This window comes from Dipodomys spectabilis, unplaced genomic scaffold (genome assembly GCF_019054845.1).
Source record: "Dipodomys spectabilis isolate Male_0828 unplaced genomic scaffold, ASM1905484v1 ptg000017l, whole genome shotgun sequence".
Lineage (NCBI taxonomy): Eukaryota > Metazoa > Chordata > Mammalia > Rodentia > Heteromyidae > Dipodomys > Dipodomys spectabilis.
Window position 1 is genome coordinate 5,983,405 of NW_024870694.1, and position 22,026 is coordinate 6,005,430.

General features: G+C 39.9%; 1 protein-coding gene and 1 long non-coding RNA gene across 6 annotated transcripts in view; one reads left to right on the forward strand and one right to left on the reverse strand.

Moving 5' to 3' along the window:
- The first annotated feature begins 49 nt into the window (after window positions 1-49).
- The window catches only part of LOC122097124, a 30,190-nt gene continuing 8,213 nt past the window's right edge, over window positions 50-22,026 (forward strand). Inside the window, exons 1-2 of the long non-coding RNA XR_006145473.1 lie at window positions 50-256; window positions 4,741-4,902. This is a non-coding gene — a long non-coding RNA (uncharacterized LOC122097124). The remainder of the gene's footprint in view (window positions 257-4,740; window positions 4,903-22,026) is intronic.
- The window catches only part of Golgb1 (golgin B1), a 57,709-nt gene continuing 37,736 nt past the window's right edge, over window positions 2,054-22,026 (reverse strand). For all 5 annotated transcript variants that reach the window (XM_042667575.1, XM_042667586.1, XM_042667570.1 and 2 more), the window contains 9 exons: window positions 18,723-20,634; window positions 15,872-16,050; window positions 13,528-13,690; window positions 13,194-13,331; window positions 8,320-8,463; window positions 7,335-7,432; window positions 6,254-6,388; window positions 3,641-3,743; window positions 2,054-3,385 (listed from right to left, as the gene is read on the reverse strand). In XM_042667575.1, coding sequence (XP_042523509.1) covers window positions 3,251-3,385; window positions 3,641-3,743; window positions 6,254-6,388; window positions 7,335-7,432; window positions 8,320-8,463; window positions 13,194-13,331; window positions 13,528-13,690; window positions 15,872-16,050; window positions 18,723-20,634 — 3,007 coding nt within the window. In that variant the 3' untranslated portion in view covers window positions 2,054-3,250. The remainder of the gene's footprint in view (window positions 3,386-3,640; window positions 3,744-6,253; window positions 6,389-7,334; window positions 7,433-8,319; window positions 8,464-13,193; window positions 13,332-13,527; window positions 13,691-15,871; window positions 16,051-18,722; window positions 20,635-22,026) is intronic.

Below are 22,026 nucleotides of genomic sequence, written 5' to 3' on the forward strand. Positions count from 1 at the left end.
AGCTGCTTCAGTTCCGTATTCAGGTTTTCTGTCATTTCCTGCCACCCTGTCCTCACAATTACTTCCTGAAGTTTGAGTCAGTTCCTTCTGCTTCAGGCAGAAGAGTTAAATGTATTTGGCTTTAGTCTTTTGCAAGATTTTATGTCTTAGGGGAATCTCAGCTTTGTTTGTAATTTTGTCAGAACAACAAACATCCATCCAGAAAACACCCTAGCTATTGTTCTGGAGTAGGACTCAAAAATCCCAAACAGATGAGGTGAGTAGTTGTATTTGTGATAATGAAGTTAGAACTGTTCCTATGGGCTATAGTAAACAAGAAAAGGCTTTATGGGAAAACGGAATCCTATAACCTTGAGAAGTAAGCCTTAAAAACAAACCCTTGTACATTCCAAGTGAGGGTTACATATGGTTGGTGACAATATACATACTGATCAGTTGAATGAGGGGAAGAATAACTCATGAGGGGCAAGCATGGAGAAAGTTTCCTAAATTGCTTAGGAGCCATGAGTTCACTGGTAGAAAGATTTGGTTCCAGATAGAAGAATGATGAAAGAACCAGATGTTATCAGCGGATAGTAGTTCTTTGTGGTGTCTAATAAACTGCTGGTTAAGATTTGCTGTGAGCTGTCGGTACAGCCAGTGATGCAGTTCAGAACCTGTAATGTATATGGCATGATGTATTTTTATCTTACAGAATAAATCAGTTGTATATATTTTTCTCTTGATAAATACCTGTATGAAATTTGTTTCTTGGATATTTTTCTTCTCTTGTACGAATTTTGACATCCTACCAGTATTTGTCCTCCCAGGTTTTGTTTCTGTTCTGTATAATAGTATCTAATGTTGGCAAAAATTGATTTTTTTTAAGTATACAGAGTGTTATGGGTTTTGGAATTTGTGGACACAGATTTAGAAGATCACCATTTACAAATATTTTACATCTAAAAAAAAATTTGCTGCCCTTCCCTTCCAGCTTTAACTTGCTTGGGTGATTTGTTTTGGCCAGTGAAATACATCCCTCTCCTTCATGACCTTCCATGGGAAACTGTGTGATGCTGACTCACCTCCCTAAAATTCTCCAGTGGCTCCACTGGCAGACTGAGGGCTTAAGTGACAAATAATCAGTACAAGTAAAAGCTCCAATTATGACATGAGGGACTTGGCATCTTTGAAAAATAATCTTTTGTTGTTTTAGCTAATAATTTATTTTGGAAGGAGGGATGTTTGTTACTGGATCTGACTCAGTTTCTCCTTATCTTGACTGCCTGTAGAGTTTTGATCTGATTTGCTCAAGAGGTTCAAGCAGAACTGGGTGAAATCAGCCCACCATACAGAACATTTTTACATTAGGATAGAAAGCTTCTAAGATCACTTCCAAATCCAAGGATGCTGTACCTGGAGCAGTTTATCTGTTCTCTTTTCATGATCTACTTATAACATTATAAAAGCCATTTTAAAGAACAATGAATTTACAGAAAGGAAAAAGTATCTTTTAGCTCACTTGGAATCCTAACAGTGTCAAAACTGGAATTGTTAGACTGGATACTGTGACATACCATCCAGGAAGGCAGTCCCCTGGAGAAACCACACAACTTAGAGATGACATCAAGGAAATATTTCTCCTTTGCAAGTGTCCCAAGTTAATTTAACTTGAGATAGTAAGGGGTAGTATGAAGAGCAGGCTTGAAACCACATTGGTTGGGTTCAATAATCCACTTCATGTGCCTATAGAATGTGGGCTATCTTTTCCCAAGTAGCATTTTAACATAAAAACATGCTTACCCAATCTATGTGGTTTTAAATTTCCCTTAACCTGTTTCTACCTGAAGGGATCTCTAAGGGCCTAATATTTCTGTAGTTCTCCCAGGACTACATATGAGCCTGCATTCATTTTGTACCCCAAGACCAATTCAGCCTTAGAATAGAATTTCTTCACTATGCTTTAGCCCCGTGGGGTCCAGTAGTTAAGGCTAGGATACTCACAGCTACTCCTACCCCAACCCTTGTCTTCTCTTGCTTGTGTACCTGTGCACACATAAAAATCACACACCTATACAATTTATACACCCAATTTATTACTCTGAAAATAGTTTTATTATTTTACAGTAGTTCAGAAAGTTACTGTAACCCAGACTTAATCACCACAAACCAAAGACTTAGAGCAGATCAGTTAGCCCACCGGTCCTCCCTCTTCTTTAGGTGGTGTAATGAAAAAACATCCAACTAGCAAGGGGAGGAAATGGAAAATAGGCACAGTGGAATTCACTCCTGGCTCTTGTTCTCAGGTCTCGATTTGTTTTCTCTATTTTTGTCCATTTGCTCAGCCCTCTGTTCCCAGAGAGGGTAGTAACTATGGGGTGAGAAGCCAGAATAAACTACTGCCAACAGCATAGTAGCTTCAGTACTTCCTGAGGCCAGGAGTTGCAGTGTGGTCATTAGATCAGACTCCAGCTGAGGGTCAATACCCCAACTTGGACCGGCTCCTGCTGGCTTCTGACACTGACTCAGAATACATATGGAGGTATACCCAGATAACAGGAATGACATGAATCTAACACAGTCCACAGCTGGTTCTTCCTGTCTTTTCAGTGACAGGACAGGCACCAGCCACTTAATAACTTAGTCTACCTGTGGTCAAGGGCATATGCCAATGGTGTCCTTCTTCACTGTCCAAAACCAAAAACACTCTGGGGTATTCAGAACAGAAAGGAAGATTCTACCCTTCCCCGTGGTCCAAAAGTTAACCCCCCAAAGAGATCCAGTTCCCATCCTTTGAAAGAAACCTGGACACATGTCCTATGAGGTGATGTGTTCATTCCCCACAACTGTTTACCTTCCTCCCGGAGCAGGAGAAAAGTAAGTAGTGAGGCACAGAAAGTTATTAATCAAAATGATACTGAACTTCAGACTGTTGATTTATTGGAACCATCCTCTTGGCTTGGTAGAAACATGTGTCAATACCTTACAGGACCATGAAAGATGAGGACCTGCAAAATCTGAACAAATGCTGGGCTCAGCAAAGTAACTGTGAGGCTTCTCAAATTCAGCAGAAGTGTTCAGGGCCTGGGCAAGTCGGTAGAAGCTTGAACCCATCCTCACAGCAGCTTGTTTTTGCAGGCACTTTCCATGGAAAGTTGGAGAAGATGATCTGTACTTGAGAAGACTGTTCCATTGGAATTGACAGTTCTGACATTAGATGTGAGGGAATTCCAAGTTCTGAGAGGGGTGGTCCAAACGGTGACAACTAAGTTTATAAATGACCGGTGAAACACAGAATGAGTAGGACATGAACCATTATAAAGTAGAGGGCTGCCAGCATTGGCACTCGGGTCCGGGAATGGCACAGTGAACGCAGGACTCGTTTCCATCCAGCACCACTCCGGGTCTGAAAGAAAAATTTGGACTTCAGTATTTCACCCTAGAGGGATATATCCCTTTCCCTCCCCCATAATCCCTCATTTAAGCAAAGCTCATTTCACCAGTGCACAAGAAAGGCATCATGGAGATTCTAGAGTCAACCTGCAAATCAGCCAGGTTCTTCCATTCTTCTGCACCCTCCCATCACAGCTCTGTGGCTAGGCTTCTGTATGTTTTGCCTAATTCTACGCATAGAACCTTTTCTATATCTTTCTCTTCTTACCCTTCGGCAGCTGCTGCTTGTGAGATCTATTAACAGTGCCTGTTCCTGAGTGCCACAGGAGCCAATGATAGGAGTACGAGCAGAGTCCCAATCGTGTTCCAACCTGTGTTGAGAAAGAAAAAGAGGCATAGCCTGGGTTCTCAGCATGGTGGGATGGGTGATCAGGGGACATCACTGCCTTAGAGAAGCGATGCAGAGGAATTGTGGCAAAGCTGCTTCTCTAGTGCCTGTCTCACATAGTAGTAAGGGTGACATTAAGTGCCACGGGTATACAATCAGCAAACAGTGGAACCAGAATCTAGTAGTTCATTTGTCTTTATCTCTCATGTTCTTTTTCCACAATATACAACATCAGACTCGAGAGAAACTCACCATTTTAATTATTATTAGTAGCGTGTCAGGTCTTATGAGAGGAGATTTCTGAGGCCTAGACTGGCCTCCAAACCATGATCTTACTGCCTCATTCACCCAAGTGCTGGCATACACACCCAGCACTAATATTTTTAGAGACTAACAGGCAAAAACACACAAGAACAATTTCTGTAGGATTCTGAGAATGAAACTGATTATTTGTTGCCTGATATTTCACTTTTTGTTGATTTGCTTATTTCATACTAGAAATTTTCCATTTAATAAAGAAGCAGTTATTTCTTGTGTTTCTTCAATAGACAGACAAAAATAAAAACTAACCATGTAATTGTAACCCCTCTATACAGTATTTTCACAATACATAAAAAATAAAAACTAAGGCAAAGGCACAGCTGATCAAGTATTTGCCTACATGGATGTATTTTATTTTTGTTGGTCGTGGGGCTTGAACTCTGGGCCTGGGTGCTGTCTCTCAGCTCTTCAGCTCAAGGCTAGCGGTCTACCACTAGAGCCACAGTGCCACTTCTGGCTTTTTCTGCTTATGTGGTGCTGAGGAATCGAACCAAGGGCCTCATGCATTTGAGGCAAGCACTCTACCACTGAGCCACCTTCCCAGCCCAAAGGGATATATTTTTTTAACTGGAGAGGATGGACTCTTCCAGATCTCCTCTCCTCTTCATGTGTATTCTTCCTGACTGGATCTCAAATCTCCAGGCTTCTTCTCTTTGTAGGTCATCTCCAGGAGAAAAGGAATCCTTAATCTGACCCATAAGACTAGAAAGAGAACTTGAACATGAAGAGTCTAGCTTTCTCCCACCAGCTGCTTGCCTAATACAGCTGCTATGTCTCTTCCTTCATGTGCATCTGGAATGGCAGGGTCTGGTACTACAAAGGTGAGTCTGTTTAGTTCTATAGATTGGGCTGAGGAAGATGGGATGTCAATAGGCACTGATGAGGCAAACATACTAGTTACTTTTAACCTACAAGACCACTAAGTTCCATATACAACAAAGAGAATTATGGAGGGGCTCAGCTTGGCTTAATGTAGCTCAGCCATAGGCTCTAAGTCATGCTGCACTTCACAGTCTCCAGTTGGTTCAGGCCAGGCTAATGACACTTGTGGGGGGATTAACTTCCCCCCTCCCAAGGGCCAGGCTTCACAGGTCTAAATAAATTCACAGCAAGTGGCACGGAATCAGACACAACACCAAACTATTTTGTACTCCTCAAGGGTCAAAAGGGCATTGAAGATGACAGAGGCATGAACAAACATGCTGGGTAGAGAAGGAAAGGGATGTCAAAGACTACCTGCTTCCTGGGGCTGTGATCTCTGCCACCTCAGGATTGCAAGAAGGCGTTACTACTTGAAATTCATTCTCTGAGGGAAGGGACAATACATGTAGGTAGCTTCCCCCCAGACATAACAGAAGGGCCTGCTTTTAATGTTTCTTTCCATCAGCAAAGCCCTTGTAACCACTGTACTCTGTCATGCATGGTAATTGTCTTGACTTGTGAGCTGGGCATAGGAGGGATGTGTAGTCCTCTCCTTCCAAGTCTCACATGGGCAAACTGCCCAACATTACTGTTGTCCTAGTCTGGCAGAACTAGACTCTTCTGCAAGGTAAGGCATTCCCCTGGCCAATTACTAGCAAAAAAGCTGGATGTGGAGGTATGGTGCAAGTGGTAGAATGAGCAAGGGTGCAAGGTCCTGAGTTTAAGCCTCAGTACTGGCAGTGTGTGTGTGTGTGTGTGTGTGTGTGTGTGTGTGTGTGTGTGTGTGTGTGTGTGTGTGTGTGTGTGTGTGTGTGTGTGTGTGTATTTATAAAGTGCTATTTTAATCTTCCAAAGGTTTCAATGTGAAGATTTTCATTGATTCAGCTCCCAGATAGGTAATGGGATTATCATTTACTTGATCTTCTAAAGAACCCAATTCCCACCTCAGATAGTTATTGCCTGGATGAAAGAAGTCTTTTCACAGTCTATTTTGTATCATATAATCAGCAGACATCATTATTATTATCAATATGAACTAATGCTTTTGAAAGGATGGACCTCCTATACTCCAAAAGTACTGTGTTTTTGGGTGACCACAATTACCCTGAACTCACTGCAGCCTCCAATCTCATGGGGAGTAAGAACCTAATTCACTCTAGTTCATTTCTATGAGAAATGAACTGAAGTGGATTCAGAAGTGAAGCAATGAAGTGGTTTCAGAAGTGAAGAGGTTGTCTCCCTCAGCCTTACCGCCTGATCTGCTCCTCTGCCACAGAGAGTGCATTCTCAGCAGCCATTCTTTGGTCTCGTTCTTCTTCCAGCAACTTCCTTAATTCATTCACTTCTTGTTTAGTGTTGCAAAGTTGCTGTGGGGCTTCAGAAAAGCTTTAGGATAAGAAAACAAACAGCATCATTAGATGCAGAACATAGTTACCAATACCAGACTTCCTAAAGTTATAAAGCAGGAAAGTTTAGTCGCTTCCTTAAGAACAAAATACTTTCTTATGTCGGGTGTTGGTGGCTCATGCTTGTAATCCTAGCTACTCAGGAGGCTGAGATGTAGGATCGCAGTTCAAAGCCAGCTCAGGCAAGAAAGTCCATGAGACTCTTATCTCCAATAAACCACCAGAAAACTGGAAATGGTGCTATGGCTCACGTGGTAGTGTGCTAGCCTTGAGCTGAAGAGCTTAGGGACAGCACCCAGGCCCAGAGTTCAAGCCCCACGACTGGCAAAAAAAACAACCCAAAACCAAAAAACAAAAATCCCACAAATAAACAAACTTTCTTAAAAGTATAACTGTGGCCAGGTGCTAGTGGCCTGTAATCCTAGCTACTCAGGAGGCTGAGATCTGAGGGTTACGGTTCAAAGCCAGCCTGGGAAGTCTGTGAGACTCTTATCTCCAATAAACCACCAGAAAACTGGAAGTGGTGCTGTGGCTCACATGATAAGTGCTAGCGTTGAGCTGAAGAGCTTAGGGACAGCACCCAGGCCTAGAGTTCAAGCCCCATGACCGGAAAAAAAACAAAAAACAAAACCCCAAAACTGTATCTTTCACTTAAGTACTTCGTTAGTGATATGTGTATGTTAGTACTAATGGCTTTTTTTTTTTAGTGGTACTAGGGTTTGAATCCTGACTTGCTAGGCAGGTGCTCTACTACCTAAGCCATTCTCTCAACCAGTGCTGATGTTTTTGCTTTATAAATGTTTCACACACACAGTTGTTATTACTGAGGCCAGCAAGATAGTAAGTGGCATACTTCAGCTCCACGGAGATTAGCGCCCACTTTCTGGACCTGTGGCATGTGCTGGGGAGGAGTCTTGTCTTCTTACCTTTGCGGTGGCTCCTTCATTTCCTCAGGCTCACTCTTCCTGTAAACTCCATTCTTTTCCTGGGGAGCTCCTGGAGCAACATCCACACTGGGTGACACCTAGAAGCAGCAGCAGCTTAATAATATAGCTGATGAAAGCCCTTTTGGTACTATACTTGGACAAAATATAAACCTGTTTAGCATCAGAGAAAATGAGACATCTTGAAGAGGAGTATTTCCACTTAAGACTTAAGGCCAGATTTAGAAATAAGAATTTTCTGCTCTTATGGAATAGTCACCTCCACAAAAGCTTTTCCCTCAATTCTCAATCTTGAATTTTTCCTCTTAAACATTTAACGCCTTCCCATGAAACTATTTTCACCTCATGGGGCTTGAGGCGTTCCAAGGAATGATTTTATCCTTCTAAGCTACCATTTTCCTCCGTGGTGACATCACCACCAATTCTCACCTCACATCCTAACAGGCAAACACAAAACAGCTTGGCCTATTTTTGTCTCTTGGTTTCAAATCCTCCTATATTCTTTCTTTCTTTTTTTTTTTTTTTGTCGGCCTGAACTCTGGGGTTGGGCTCTGTCCCTCAGCTCTTTAGCTCAAGGCTAGTACTCTACTACTTGAACCACAGCGCCACTTGCTGCTTTTTCTGCTTATGTGGTGCTGAGGAATCGAACCCAGGGCCTCATGCATTCGAGGCAAGCACTCTACCACTGAGCCACCTTCCCAGCTGTCTTATTTCTTAAAGCAAACCCCATACTTTAATTTTTGAGTTCCAAAAGCCTGTCATCTGTTTCCCACATTTTATCTCCCCCCATTTCACTGATGTCTTTTCTCCTAATCTCTCACTCTGTAACTGTTCTTGGGCTTTCTTCTTATTCCATTAAGTTTCCTTTCTCTCCTACTTCCATCATACTTCCTCACAGAAGCCTCTCCCTGCTGCTCTGTGTGTTTCCCAACACTCTTTCCCATCTTCTTACTGGCTCCTGACTCACCGCCTGCAGCTCTTGCACCTGCTTCTCCAAGGCTGTACAGTGGTTAAAGAGGTTACTACAGTGTTGCTGGTTCTCCCGGAGACTTTGGCTGGTATTGCAGAGCTGGATGGACAGGGTATTTTTCTCTTCAAGTAGCTGAGAGAACTGAAGCAGAGAAGAAGGTTAACTGCCATGCTCCACTTCACTATGAGCAGTGCTCAGCCAACTGTCCGGGGATTTTAGGACCTAATTTTGAACACAAGTTCTGAAAACAAGCACCACTATATGTACCCTCAAAAGTGTGAAAGTACTTTTTTTTGTAACTAAGAAAAGAAAATAATTCTATAGGAATAGTAGGAAATATTGTTTTACTTTTTCTAAAATGGTGCCTAGTAAGTTAAAACTGAAAATCTACAAAGTAGAAACTTATAAGCAAGTCTAATAGGATGGCTTAGTTCAGGAATGTAAGTAGAGAAGGGCAGTATCTTGGGCCCAGCTTAAATTTATTAACATACAAATTCCCAGAATTTCATGCAGCTGGAGAGAAAGAGGGCCATCACATAAAAAAAAAATCTGTATAATAGTCTACCTGTGTGGAATCCATTAGAGAGTTACAATTACCAAGACAGCAGGATGAGAAATTATAATACATGTTAGGAGGAAAAAATATAAATCTGACCATTCCTATGTACACGTGGTAAACTGCACTGGGAGCAACGATTCTCACAGGCAGAAACATTTCATTCAAAAAGCAGGACTCTCCTCTGCTGAGTGGGCAACAGTTATTCAGTCTGTTCTGAGCATGCTCACTGTCAAGGTGCTCACTAACTACCCAAAGCAACCCACTCCATTTTCTTATTTTATTTTTTCTTGAACTCTAGGCCTGGGCACTGTCCCTCAGCACTTCAGCTCAAGGCAATTACTCTACCACTTGAGCCACAGCACCACTTCTGGTTTCTGGGGTTTATTGGAGATAAGAGTCTCACAGACTTTCCTGCCTGGGCTGGCTTTGAACCACGATCCTTAGCCTCCCGAGTAGCTAGGATTACAGACATGAGCCACCGGTGCCCAGCTGCATGCCATTTTCACCATGTAAAAAACACAACAGTGTTGTTTCATGCTGTATGAAAAATTTACCCATCATAGCTTCGACCCACCATTTGAATTTGATCCCTTGGAACTAGACTCTTAAGTTCTCACTTGCAGGCCATCAGGTTTTAAGCTTTAGGGATGACTGACCCCTAGATATGTTAATATCCCTAGAGCTGCTGACTCTCCAAAGTTTCTGCTACAGAGTGTGCAAGGTAAGGTGTGAGAGGAAACTGAGATCTGATTATTTGCTTAGTCTTCCTTGTGGGTTTTTCTTCATAATTGTGTAAAAGTGAAAGATAAATCTAACTCACTTTAGAGAAGGGAGCCTTTTAGAGACATTTCAGAGAAGGGCATTTGATGCACACAGAAAGCTAGAACAAGAGAATCCAATGCAGCTTTAGCACACACATAGCCAGGCTTACAGGCCAATAGTAGTTACTCATTTAATGAAGGAATGAAAGGCTAGGAAGGAGGTGTTTTTTTAAATTTATAGTTGATTTCTAAGGAAAGAACTTTATCTTATTTAGTATGATTTACTTAGAAGGGAACTAAGCAATATTCTTCACATTTGTGAGTAGAATTATCTCAATAAAGCTGCCAAAAAATTACAGCTATGATTACAACCCAGTCTCTAGTACATAAATAAATATAATTCATTTGCAAAGTAAGACCTATATTGTACTACGTAATACATACATCTCTTTTATCCTATAAGAAAACATTGTTGGGCCAGGTGCTGGTGGTTCACAATTATAACCCTAGCTACTCAGGAGTCTGAGATCTGAGGATTGCGGTTGAAAGTCAGCGTGGCAGGAAAGACGTGAGACTTATCAACCACCAGAAAACTGGAAGTAGTGCTGTGACTCAAGTGGTAGAGAGAGCGCTTGCCTTGAGCTGAAGGAGAGCACCCAGGCCCAGAGTTCCAGCCCCACAATGGACAAAAAACTAACAACAAAAAACCCCCAAAAGAAACATTGTTGGTATGATTTTTAATAACTCTAAACTGAAAACCCAAGTGTTGTTCGACAAAAGAATAGAGAAATTATAGTCTATGCAATACTATACAGCAGAGTGGTAGAAAAATCACAGTATACAATAACACAGATGAATTTCACAACATAAATGAAACCATTTCATGGCAAGTGCCATGACTCTGTTCATAGGAATAGAAGGAAGAATGAGGAAGATACTCAGTACATTCTTATTATGTTTGAGCAGACGTTGGTTACACAGGTGTTTTCACTTTGTGAAAATGTATCATGCTACACTAAAGCTCTCTGTATTTTTCTGTATGTTTTATTTCAATAAAAATGTAGTATTTTTCATTGCTATCTACCAAAATAATTTTTATCATTTATAAACAATTGTGTATTTCAGTCTAAAATACTGTTTTAGGAAGACAAGTACCCAAAGAGAGCTGGAGGCTAATGTTCAGAGAACAAATATAAAGGCTGAGATGGAATCTCACTCACAGGAAGAACAGAGGAGGTTACTGAGCTATGAAGGGTGGAACTTCTGAAAAAAAAAAAAAAAAATGACTGAAAGGGGAACTAGAAAAGAACTGCTGAATCCTTTGAAAACTCCCAAACAATTTCCCAGCAACAGGCCTGAAATTTCACCAATTTACATCCACCAATTTAAAAAATGCAAATTTCTCCATCCAAGTGAATAATATTTGCCTTTGATATCCAGTGTCAACTAGTTGAATTTAGCATTTAATATAGAAAGCATTATCACTTTACTTCAGACTGCCCCTCCTCCTCCTAACACCTTAGGCAAGTTACTTAATACTTAAAACAGCCAACTGACTTTAATAATTTTTAGATCACAGATCCTTGTTGAACTGATGAGTTTTTGTGATGAGAAACTTATACATACATGCATATATCATTGTGTGTGAATTGTGAGGCATTCACCACTCTCCTCAAAGCTGATCTCTTAAATCACTTCTAGTTCTAGTGTGTACTACCTATCTGGGTTCCTCTTTTTTTTTTTTTTGGTCTGTTGTGGGCCTTGAACTCTGGGCCTGGGCACTGACCCTGAGCTCTTCAGCTCAAGGTGAGAACTCTATCACTTGGGCCACAGCACCACTTTCGGTTTTCTGGTGGTTAATTGGAGATAAGTCTCACAGACCTTCCTGCCTGGGCTGGCTGAGTAGCTAGGATGACAGGTGTGAGCCACTGGCGCCCGGCTATCTGGGTTCCTTTGAAGAAGGCAGAGGACTAGGGTAGGAATTACTGGAGAACACTTAATAATCAAAGAAGGATAATGATTAGTAAGAAGTAGGGTAAGCTGGGTGCCGGTGGCTCATATTTATAATCTATCTAAATCAGGAGGCTGAGATTTGAGCATCATGGTTCAAAGCCAACCTGGGTAGAAAAGTTTGTGAGACTCTTATCTCAAAAAAACTACTCAGAAAAAAGCAGAAGAGGCGCTGTGGCTCAGTGGTAGAGCACTAGCCTTAAGCATAAAGATGCTCAGGGACAGTGCCCAGGCCCTTATTGCAAGACCCAGGACAGGGAAAAAAAAAAAAAGAGGGTAAAACAATGATTCAACTTTACTAACATGTGATATGGATAGGGAGCTGATGCAGGGGAGGAATGTTTCCAAAGGTAAAGTGTTTATCATTCTTGAGGATTTTCCAAGGGTGAGAAGAAGAAAATGGTGTGTGTGTACGCCGACCCATGAGTAAATTACTGTGTTTGAATCAGTTTAAGTCTCATTTTGGTGATAGTCTTTGATTATAGAAGGTGTGTGCGTGTGTGTGTGTGTGTGTGTGTGTGTGTACATACGCACGCCGACCCATGAGTAAATTACTGTGTTTGAATCAGTTTAAGTCTCGTGTGTGTGTGTGTGTGTGTGTGTGTGTGTGTGTGTGTGTGTACATACGCACGCCGACCCATGAGTAAATTACTGTGTTTGAATCAGTTTAAGTCTCATTTTGGTGATATTCTTTGATTATAGAAGAAAACGGTGTGTGTGTGTGTGTGTGTGTGTGTGTGTGTGTGTGTGATATTCTTTGATTATAGAAGAAAATGGTGTGTGTGTGTGTGTGTGTGATATTCTTTGATTATAGAAGAAAATGGGGTGTGTGTGTGTGTGTGTGTGTGTACGCCGACCCATGAGTAAATTACTGTGTTTGAATCAGTTTAAGTCTCATTTTGGTGATATTCTTTGATTATCCTTTTTTTTTTGCCCCTGCCCATGCCTACTGCATTAGTCAAATTATTTTGTCATTTAAAAACATTTTTTTTTTATATTTTACTTATCACTACCAATTTGCCTTTTACGTTATGGCTTTTTAATAGACTTCACATTGAAGAAACTTCGTTTTCTTTCTATTTAGCATGCTAAGTTATGGTGTAGGTGGAAAAGTGTGTGTGTGTGTGTGTGTGTGTGTGTGTGTGTGTGTGTGTGTGTGTGTGTGTGTGTGTGTACACTGACCCATGAGTAAATTACTGTGTTTGAATTACTTTAAGTCTCATTTTGGTGATATTCTTTGATTATCCCTTTTTTTCCCCCCTGCCCCTGTCTACTGCATTAGTCAAATTATTTTGTCATTTAAAAACATTTTTTTTAATATTTTACTTATCACTACCAATTTGCCTTTTACGTCATGGCTTTTTAATAGACTTCACATTGAAGAAACTTTGTTTTCTTTCTATTTAGCATGCTAAGTTATGGTGTAGGTGGAAAAGTGTATGTGTGTATGTATGTGTGCGTGTTGTGTGTGTGTGTGTGTGTGTGTGTTTTCGGGTCATGGACAAAAGAAACTGAATTGTAATCTAGCATGAAACACTTACCTTACTGTTTAATTGCTGAATCCTTAATTCTTTTTGGTGAATTTCCTTTAAGCTGTCATTGAGCTGGGTCCTTAGAAGTTCTGTCTCATAAACTAGGTTCTGTGAGCCAGGTAAGGAAGCTGAAGTGTCTGGAGATGCCTGCCAGGATACAAACAATGATAAAACTGCCTCCTAAGATTGCTTATACTTAACTCCTTCCCTATAGAAACGCTGTCCATGTAGGAATTCATGAGATGGCTGTCATAATATTTGAAGATGGGTATAACCTCTAAGAAGCTGGTGCTTTCTGAGGAGTGGTTACTTGTACATAGGAATTGCAATGACCATTGCTTACCTGTCTTTGGTATTGTGTTTTAAGAGTCTGAGTCTGGGAAGAAGACCTCAATTCCCTCATAAGACTCTGTAAATGAGCAAGTTGTTGATCTTTATCTGAGATAGCCATAAGATACTGCTCTTTCATTCGCCTCTCATGCATTTCCCATGAACTCTTCTCCATCCTGAAAAAAAAAAGGTTACATAAGCACAGGTCAAAATATACTATGAGACAAGGGTAAAAAATTTGAAAGTTGAAACAGCATTATGAGTTCTTAGAAATAAAGTAATACATAATCATAGTAAAATTCATATTACAAACAGAACCACACAGGCAGCATGATGACGACACAGGACTAAAAAGAGAAATGCCACCTAGCCTTCAGTGCCTTCACAAAATTGCCATTGGCTCTAGAGCCTGAATAAGAAGCTGGGTTTCCATTAAAGAAAAAATATTCAAATTCAGGGAAAACTAAGCCAAAGGCACATCTATGAATATACAGAGTGAATTTTGGAACTGTTGTAGGAAACAGTGTTTAGAGGAGACATGTAAGAAATGACGCTGGAGAAAAATGAGCTTAGACCAATTTTACTCTCTAAAGTTAAATCACTGAATTCTAAAATGCTTTTGGCTCTATAACTTTTCCAATCTTTTTGAAATATCCTTTTAGTAAGGTGCATACCTCTTATTTGCCCCTTAAGAACTTTGTACAGATGTGACAGCAGTGATCACACTGAATTGATAGCAACCATGCCAGTGACTTTGTAAACTGCACAGGCATTGAGACTCACCTGGACCCACCTCACATTCTTAGTTTTGAGACAGCATCTTCCTATGTAATCTAGGCTGCCCTCAAATTCAATTCTCTTGCCTCAACCTTTTGAGTACTGAAATTACTGACATGTGACACTGAGCCTCTGTATGTCTATTCATAAAATTTTCTTTAAAGCCTGTCATCTCAGCACTTAGGAAGCAGAGGCAGGAGGATCTTGAGTTTGTGGCTAGCCTGGGCCATGCAGTGAAACCCGCCTCAAAAAGCCAGAGAGACTGGGGTAGCAGGAAACAAAAAGAACTCTCAAAATTTAACAGTAAAGCTTAACAAACTAAATTAAAAAAATGGACAAAAACACATGAACAGAGTTTTCATTAAAGAGGACATAAGAATCAAATAAATATGTTCAACCTCATTGGAAATTACATAAATTAAAACCACAACACAATATTATCACATACCTCTTAAAAGAAAAATAAATTATAGCACCCAATACTGGAGAGGGTGTGCAGAAAAGATCAATTACATACTGCTGATGAGACTATTAAATGTTATAGCCAGTTTTACAAAAATATGAACATACATTTACCATGCAGTCTATCACTTACATTCCAATACTGGGAATTATTATTGGGCAACTGCTCCAGATAAAGTTGTGTTCATATAAAAATTTACAAATAAGTGTTCATGGCAGCTTTATTTATTAATAGCTAAAATTAGAAACAACATGCATGTCCTCTAAAGATTGAATGGGTAAAGTGGCACATTTATGCTATGAACAGTATTCATTATTAATTATTAATACACATTACAGATCTCAAGGGCACATATATGTGGGGGAAAAGTCAATTTCAAATACATTTCAAGACAAAAATATAGGGGTGGAGAACAAATTAGTGATTGCAGAAGAATATGGGCTGGGGTGGGTATATAGCACTAGGAACATATTTGCCAATATGAAAGCAGGTATGTATCATAGTTGTATGTATCTTGTCAACACACAGAATCTATGTGAAAAATTGCATAGTCGTTCACATATGAATGTACACACATCAAACAAAATAAATGCATGTACAATTTGTGAAATTTGAATTTTATAGGAAATCTACAAATTTCCTGTTTTGTTTTATATTTTGGCAGTACTGGGGTTTGAACTCAGCCTCCCACTTGCTAGGCAACTGCTCTATAACTTGAGCCATACCCTCAGGCCTTCTGTGCTTTTAGGTTATTTTTCAGATAAGGTCTTGCTTTGCCCAGACTGGCCTCAGATCATTATCTTTCAACCTTTGTTTAGGATCACAGATGCCCACCACCACACTAAGCTTGTTTTTGCTGAGATGGGGGCTCTAATTTTTTGCCTAGGTTTGAATTCAACCACAGTCCTTTGGATCATGAGTAGTCTGAATTACAGGCCGAAGCCACCCACACCCAACCAATTTCCTGGTTTTGATACTGTACTACAGTTATGTAGGACACTACTGCTAGAAGAAACTAGATGAAACGTATTTAGAAACTGTCTACAAATTCATAATTATTTCAACTTAAAAAGTGAAAAGAAAAGAAAAAAGAGTCAGAATGCAGAGCTAATCATACCTGAGCTGATGCAGCTCATGCTGCCAGGAGAGGTTTTCCTGCCTGAGCTCTTCTTGCATCATCTGAAATGTTTTTGTCTTTTCTTGATATTCTTGGAGCTGAGCCTTCAATGGTCGTAACTCAGTGATCTCTTGATTAATCTGTAAGTACTGCTGCTGCAGATTCTTCAATTCCTTCAGCTTCAACCAAAGGGAAAGTAAAAGAGTACTTCAGAGTACTTCATCACATCTCTTTCACACATCTCTTTCATTAGAGGCTCCTCTGCTAGGTGAGTCAGACACCACAACAGACCATTAGCAGTTAACAGTCCATTGACACCCTCAGAGCTGCCATCAAAACTGCAGGGAGAAAGTGCATTCCTGCACTTTCCATTGTGTACCCTACCCCAAAAGCTCAAGTTGACTCTACAGCTCCAAATCTGACCTGGAATAGACTTAACAAGCCCACAGATTCATTATAGTTGGTAAAAGTAAAGATAGAGTAACTTTCCATGTAGTTTTGCAATCTGGTAAGACTTTTAAACTTTCTTACACAGACATCAGCAATATTTTTTTTGTCTTCCCTTCCCTCTTTGGAGATTGAATCCAGGATCTCATGCATGTTAGGCAAGCTTTCTATCACTGAACTATATCCCAGCAGGATATTAATCTTCAATCAAGCTTAGGTGATGCTGACTAAAAAGAAAGAAGTGCATACCAGTGGTTAAGAATTCTTGGACTCTGGTGTTAGATAATCAGTTTTTTTGGGTGTGTGTCTATATATATAGTCTTCACACCCATTAAATCTTAATTTACCTCACCTACTAAATGAGCATAAATGTATTTCTTTTTGATAAGAATGGGAGGGCTGGGAAGGTGGCTCAGTGGTAGAGCATTTGCCTTGCATGCATGAGGCCCTGGGTTCGATTCCTCAGCACCACATAAGCAAAAAGAAAAAAGCCGGAAGTGGCACTGTGGCTCAAGTGGTAGAGTGCTAGCCTTGAGCTGAAGAGCTGAGGGACAGCACCCAGGCCCAGAGTTCAGGCCCCATGACAGGACCCTCCCCCCCTAAAAAAAAAAAGAATTAAATGGGAAAATTAATGCACTTCACACATAAAGTGATGATGATAATGATAACAATGACTGACTCGCCTTGGTATATTTTGTTTATCCCCAATATTAATTAAAAGCTTGGCAGTAAGGAAATGTTGTCAGGACATCTGGACAACACAGGACCCTTGAACCTCTTTTAACCACTCAAAGAATTTTCCAAAGTAGAAACAAGTAAGAAAAAAACCTGTGTTGACAAAGCCATACTTGCAAGGAGGCCTTTATTAAGATTACAAGAGGGGGGCTGGGAATGTGGCTTAGTGGTAGAGTGCTTGCCTAGCATGCATGAAGCCCTGGTTTCAATTTCTCATCACCACATAAACAGAAAAAGCTGGAAGTGGCACTGTGGCTCAAGTGGCAGAGTGCTAGTCTTGAGCAAAAGAAGCTCAGGGCCCTGAGTTCAAGCCCCAGGACTGGTAAAATAAAAAAAAAAAATAGAATAAAATAAAAAATTACAAAATAAAAAAGATGATCAATAATAGATATTAGATGTAACAGGACATGCAATGGACATGAAAAATTTGCATAAGACTCTACAGTTAAGAGAAATAATGTCATCATTAGGACTAATCTAAAAAAGTAGACTTTTCAAATTCTGTACATTTTAAAATGAAAAATCTGGTCTTTTGAGGTTCTTATTTCCTATTTGGCCTGTTTTTTCAAGTACACAGTCTTAACACAGTGGAAGAGACTATAATGAAAGTGAAGATAGTAACTTGATAAAGTAGAATCCCCTGACAATCTGTTTTCCTCATATAGTTCTGCTTTTGCCTCTGAATTGTGTGTGTGTGTGTGTGTGTGTTGTATATGTGTGTGTCGTTGGTATTAGGACAAACTCAGGACTTCACTTCTCTTATTCTGCTTATTTTTCTCATGCGCTCTACCATGTGAATCATACCTTCAGCATGTTTGCTGGTTAACTGAAGATGAATCTTATGAACTACTTTGCCTGGGCTGGCTTCAAACTGCAATTCTCAGATCTCAGCCTCCACAGAAGCTAGGATTACAGGTGTGAGCTAGCAATGCCTAGCTGTTACTTCTGAATCTTAATGACCTAGAAATTGTCAGGAAAATATCAAATCCCCAGATTTAACTCCTGGATCTTATAAAAAGCAGCAAAATTCTGTGGAATAGACCTGGAATAGACATAATATTCTAAGAATTATCAGTGAAAAGAACTGAATATTAAAAGAAATCTGGAAAATGGCAGAGCTTGCAAATAATCCCTTATTTAAAAAGGCATTTAAACCTTTTTTCTTTTTTTTGATAATGCTGGCCTGCCTAGAATTGCCTATATAGCTTGGGTTGGTCTTGAACTCACAACATCAGCCTCCTAAGTGCTATGTATCACCATGCCATTTAAGTAACCTTTTTAAGAGGAATTGAGTCCTTTACTGTATCACAAACTCTACCAGATGATAAGCTGCAGCACTGTAAGTGTAAAAAAGAACAGCATTTCTTCAATAAGATTCTAGAACCATTTACATACTTTCTGCATGAGTGTACAAACTACACAAAACAAGCTATTGCTTAATCCTTTTATAAGCAATAGACAGTTTTGTGCAAGTAAATTTTTTTTTATTATTTGAATGGTAATGCCAATGTTTATGTTTCCTCAAAGACCAAATAAAACCTGTGGGATTACAATATAGCACTGTCCCTGGTTTTATAGAAAACATGTTTATTCCTTTTATGTAGAAATATAAACTAATTTAGAGAAGAATTCAAAACTCTCAAACATAGATCTGAAAGCAGTTACTCACTAGTCGGTCTCTGTCATTCTGGAGAGAAGACATAGCTCTTTTCAAACTCTGTACTTCTGCTGGGCTAGAGGCGGGCTGGGCTGCAGACCTCTGCTTCCCATCTTCTGATTTTCGCAATTTCTCCAGCTCACTCCACAGATGATCTCTTTCTTTTTGCAGATTGGCCATAGCCTGGGAAAAGGACTGTACTTGGTTGTAGGTATCTTCTAGTTGTGAAGATAAGTGAAGCAATTGTTCATCTTTGGATATGAGCTGCTGGTTCAGTTTCTCAAGGCGAGAAAAGCTGTCCTCAGTGGTGTTCGGGGGAAAGGCAGCTTGAGAAAGAAAAGTATTGCTCTCTGTATTTAAGAGGCCCTTTTGTTCTCTTAGCTGGGCCAACTCCTTCAGACTGGTATCATACTTCCTTTTGAGTTCATTAAGTTCTTCATTGGCATGATCTCTACTATTTTGCAAGGAGTCCATAGACCTGCCAAAAGACTGTACTTGTGCCATGAGATCTTTATTTTCATTGGTGACCATGAATAGCTTCTGTTCCACTGCCACCAGATCTCTTGCTAGTTCTGCCACCCTCTCTTCTGCTGTTTCAGTTTCATTTCTCATTATCCCTGCATCATGATGGAGATGCTTTAATTCCTTCTTCAGTTTATCCTCCATTTCATCCACCTTCCTGGTAGCTTCCTTTTGAACAGATACTAATTCTTCTTCCAGTTCTGTAATTCTCTTCTGAGAGGAGGAAAGTATTGTATTTAACCTCTGAACCTCCTCTTCTTTCTCATTTAACTGGGCATAATATACACCTAAAGTACCTTCTTCTTGCAGGGCTGTCACTTGTTTCTTCATTTGGGTCACAGATGATTTCAAGCTCTCAACCTCTTTAGATAAATCTAATTTCTCCTCTTGGAGGATGTCTGATGATCTCTGCATATCCTTTTTTGCTTCCTCAGACTCTTTCAGCTTTTCTTCTAACCTCATGCATTCATTCTTCAGCTCCTTATTTTGCTGCAGTTGAGCTTCAAGAAGTTGCTTTTGCTGACAGTCTTTTATTGCTATCACTTGGTTCAGGTCTTCTCTATACTGGATCAATTCTGCATCCAGCTTGGCATTTTCAGAATTGAGATCATCCATATGACTTCTCAACCCTCTAATTTCTTCCTTAAGCTTATTATTTTCAGCCGCAGCATCTTGGATGAGTTGGTCTTTTTCCAGGATTATAGAGAGATGTCGCTCTTCCAGCTGTTGATAGTCACTTACTATGCGGTCTCGGTCATCCTGGAGAGAAGACATGGACTTAACAAAAGAATCCAACTGAGCCTTAAGTTGAATGTTTTCTTTGTTGAGAGTTGTTAATGTGTCCAAAAGCTCATTGGTTTTGTCAAAGGCTTTTTTGTTTTCCTCTTCTAAGACAATGTTCTCTTCTTCCTCCTGGGACAGCAAGTTTTCTAGTTCTTTAATTTCTCTATCATGCTGCTGTTGCAGTTCGGCAACAGCTATTTGGATTGCTTCTTCTTTGTCAGAAAGCAGACTTACAATTTTCTGCTCTTTCATATTTATTTCTTCATGCAGCTTCCCAGTCAGTTCTTTGGAGGCCTGGAGATCAGTTTCTAGTTGTTCATAATTGAATTGACAATTCTGGATATCAGCTTCTTGCTGCTTTATGATACCTTCCAGATTTTCTTTATGTTCCTTACATTTTTCTAAAGAATCATTTAAATCAGTTGCCTGGTCCTTGAGAATCTTAAGTTCTGATTCCAATTTAGCTAATTCATTCTGAGAATTATGGTATAAGTGTCGAGTCTCTTCTAGTTGGTATAAAAGTTCTTTATTTTCCCCCTGTAGAGTATCACAAACCTTCTGGTGATGCTGGATGTCTGTCTGGGCCTTGGCCTCCCAAATTTGCTTGTCATGTTCTAACCTGAAAACAAAAACAAAAACAAAAAAAGAAAGAGAGAGAGAGAGAGAGAAAGAGGAAAAGCCATTAAATATAGATTTCAAAGAAAAACTCTATAATGCCTAAGAAACACAAACTACAACATGTACGTAAGATATACAGATAAATATTCATAATTTGAAGTATTATACCTTTTTTGAGGTGTTACTACATATATGCCACATGAACGATAGAAAATTAAAGGAAACAAAGTGGTGCTGTGGCTCAAGTGGTAAAACACTTGCCTTGAGCTGAAGAATTCAGGGACAGTGCCCAGGCCTAGAGTTCAAGCCCCACGACTGGGGTGGGGTGGGGGGTGCGGGGGAAAGGAGGAAGAAAGTGAAAGGAAATGAACTTTAGGAAAACTTGGACAGTACTGTAGCTAACCTCACAGCCTTCACTAAGATTAATAACGCCTATCAAAAATAATTTTAAGAGATTTAAAAAATTATCTTTAAGTGGTTGTTTAGAGGGACTTCAACATGTCAGGTTATGAGTACAATCCATTTGATCAATGTCACCCCTTTCATTTCCAAAATATTCAAAAAGATTTATAAAAATGAATCTTCAGTTTGCTCTTACATATATATACCAGCTCTATAAACTTTCTTACATCTTTCAAGGTCTTTATTTCTAGTAGCTGGCCTCATCCTGTTATGCCTTCAAAGATGTGATCGGGAGAGCCACAGGCCACCACTTTTTTTTTGTGTGTGTGTGTGGGGGGGGGGGGACGGTCGTGGGCCTGAACTCTGGGCCTGGGCGCTGTCCCTCAGCTCTTCAGCTCAAGGCTAGCGCTCTACCACTTGAGCCACAGCGCCACTTCTGGCTTTTTTCTTTTTGCTTATGTGGTGCTGAGGAATCGAACCCAGGGCCTCATGCATGCAAGGCAAGCGTTCTACCACTGAGCCACCTTCCCAGCCCAAGGCCACCACTTTTAAGATAACTCATGTCCATATTTTCTACTATGAAAGTGCTAAACTATTAAACAAAGAGACATTAATTCTTTGTATCTATACACTTGCCTAACAAATGAACTAAAACCTACAATTTCGTGATTAAAACTGACCACAGCAAGGTCTTAAAAGCAAAAGCTGTTGATTTTTCTTGTTCATTTTGTTTTCATTCTCAAGGTTGCACAAATAATATAGCCTAAATAACACACACACACACACACACACACACACACAGACACACACACACACACACAGGTGAGGACTTTTTGTTGGGAAAAAAGTCCTATCATATAATTATTCTATTTAAAACTACACCATTGGGAAATGATTTCTAAATGTTTTCTATGAAATATGCTATGATTGTATTATCTTCTGAAACTGAATTTTTTAAAATAAAGTCTAATCTGAGAACATTGTTGAATTG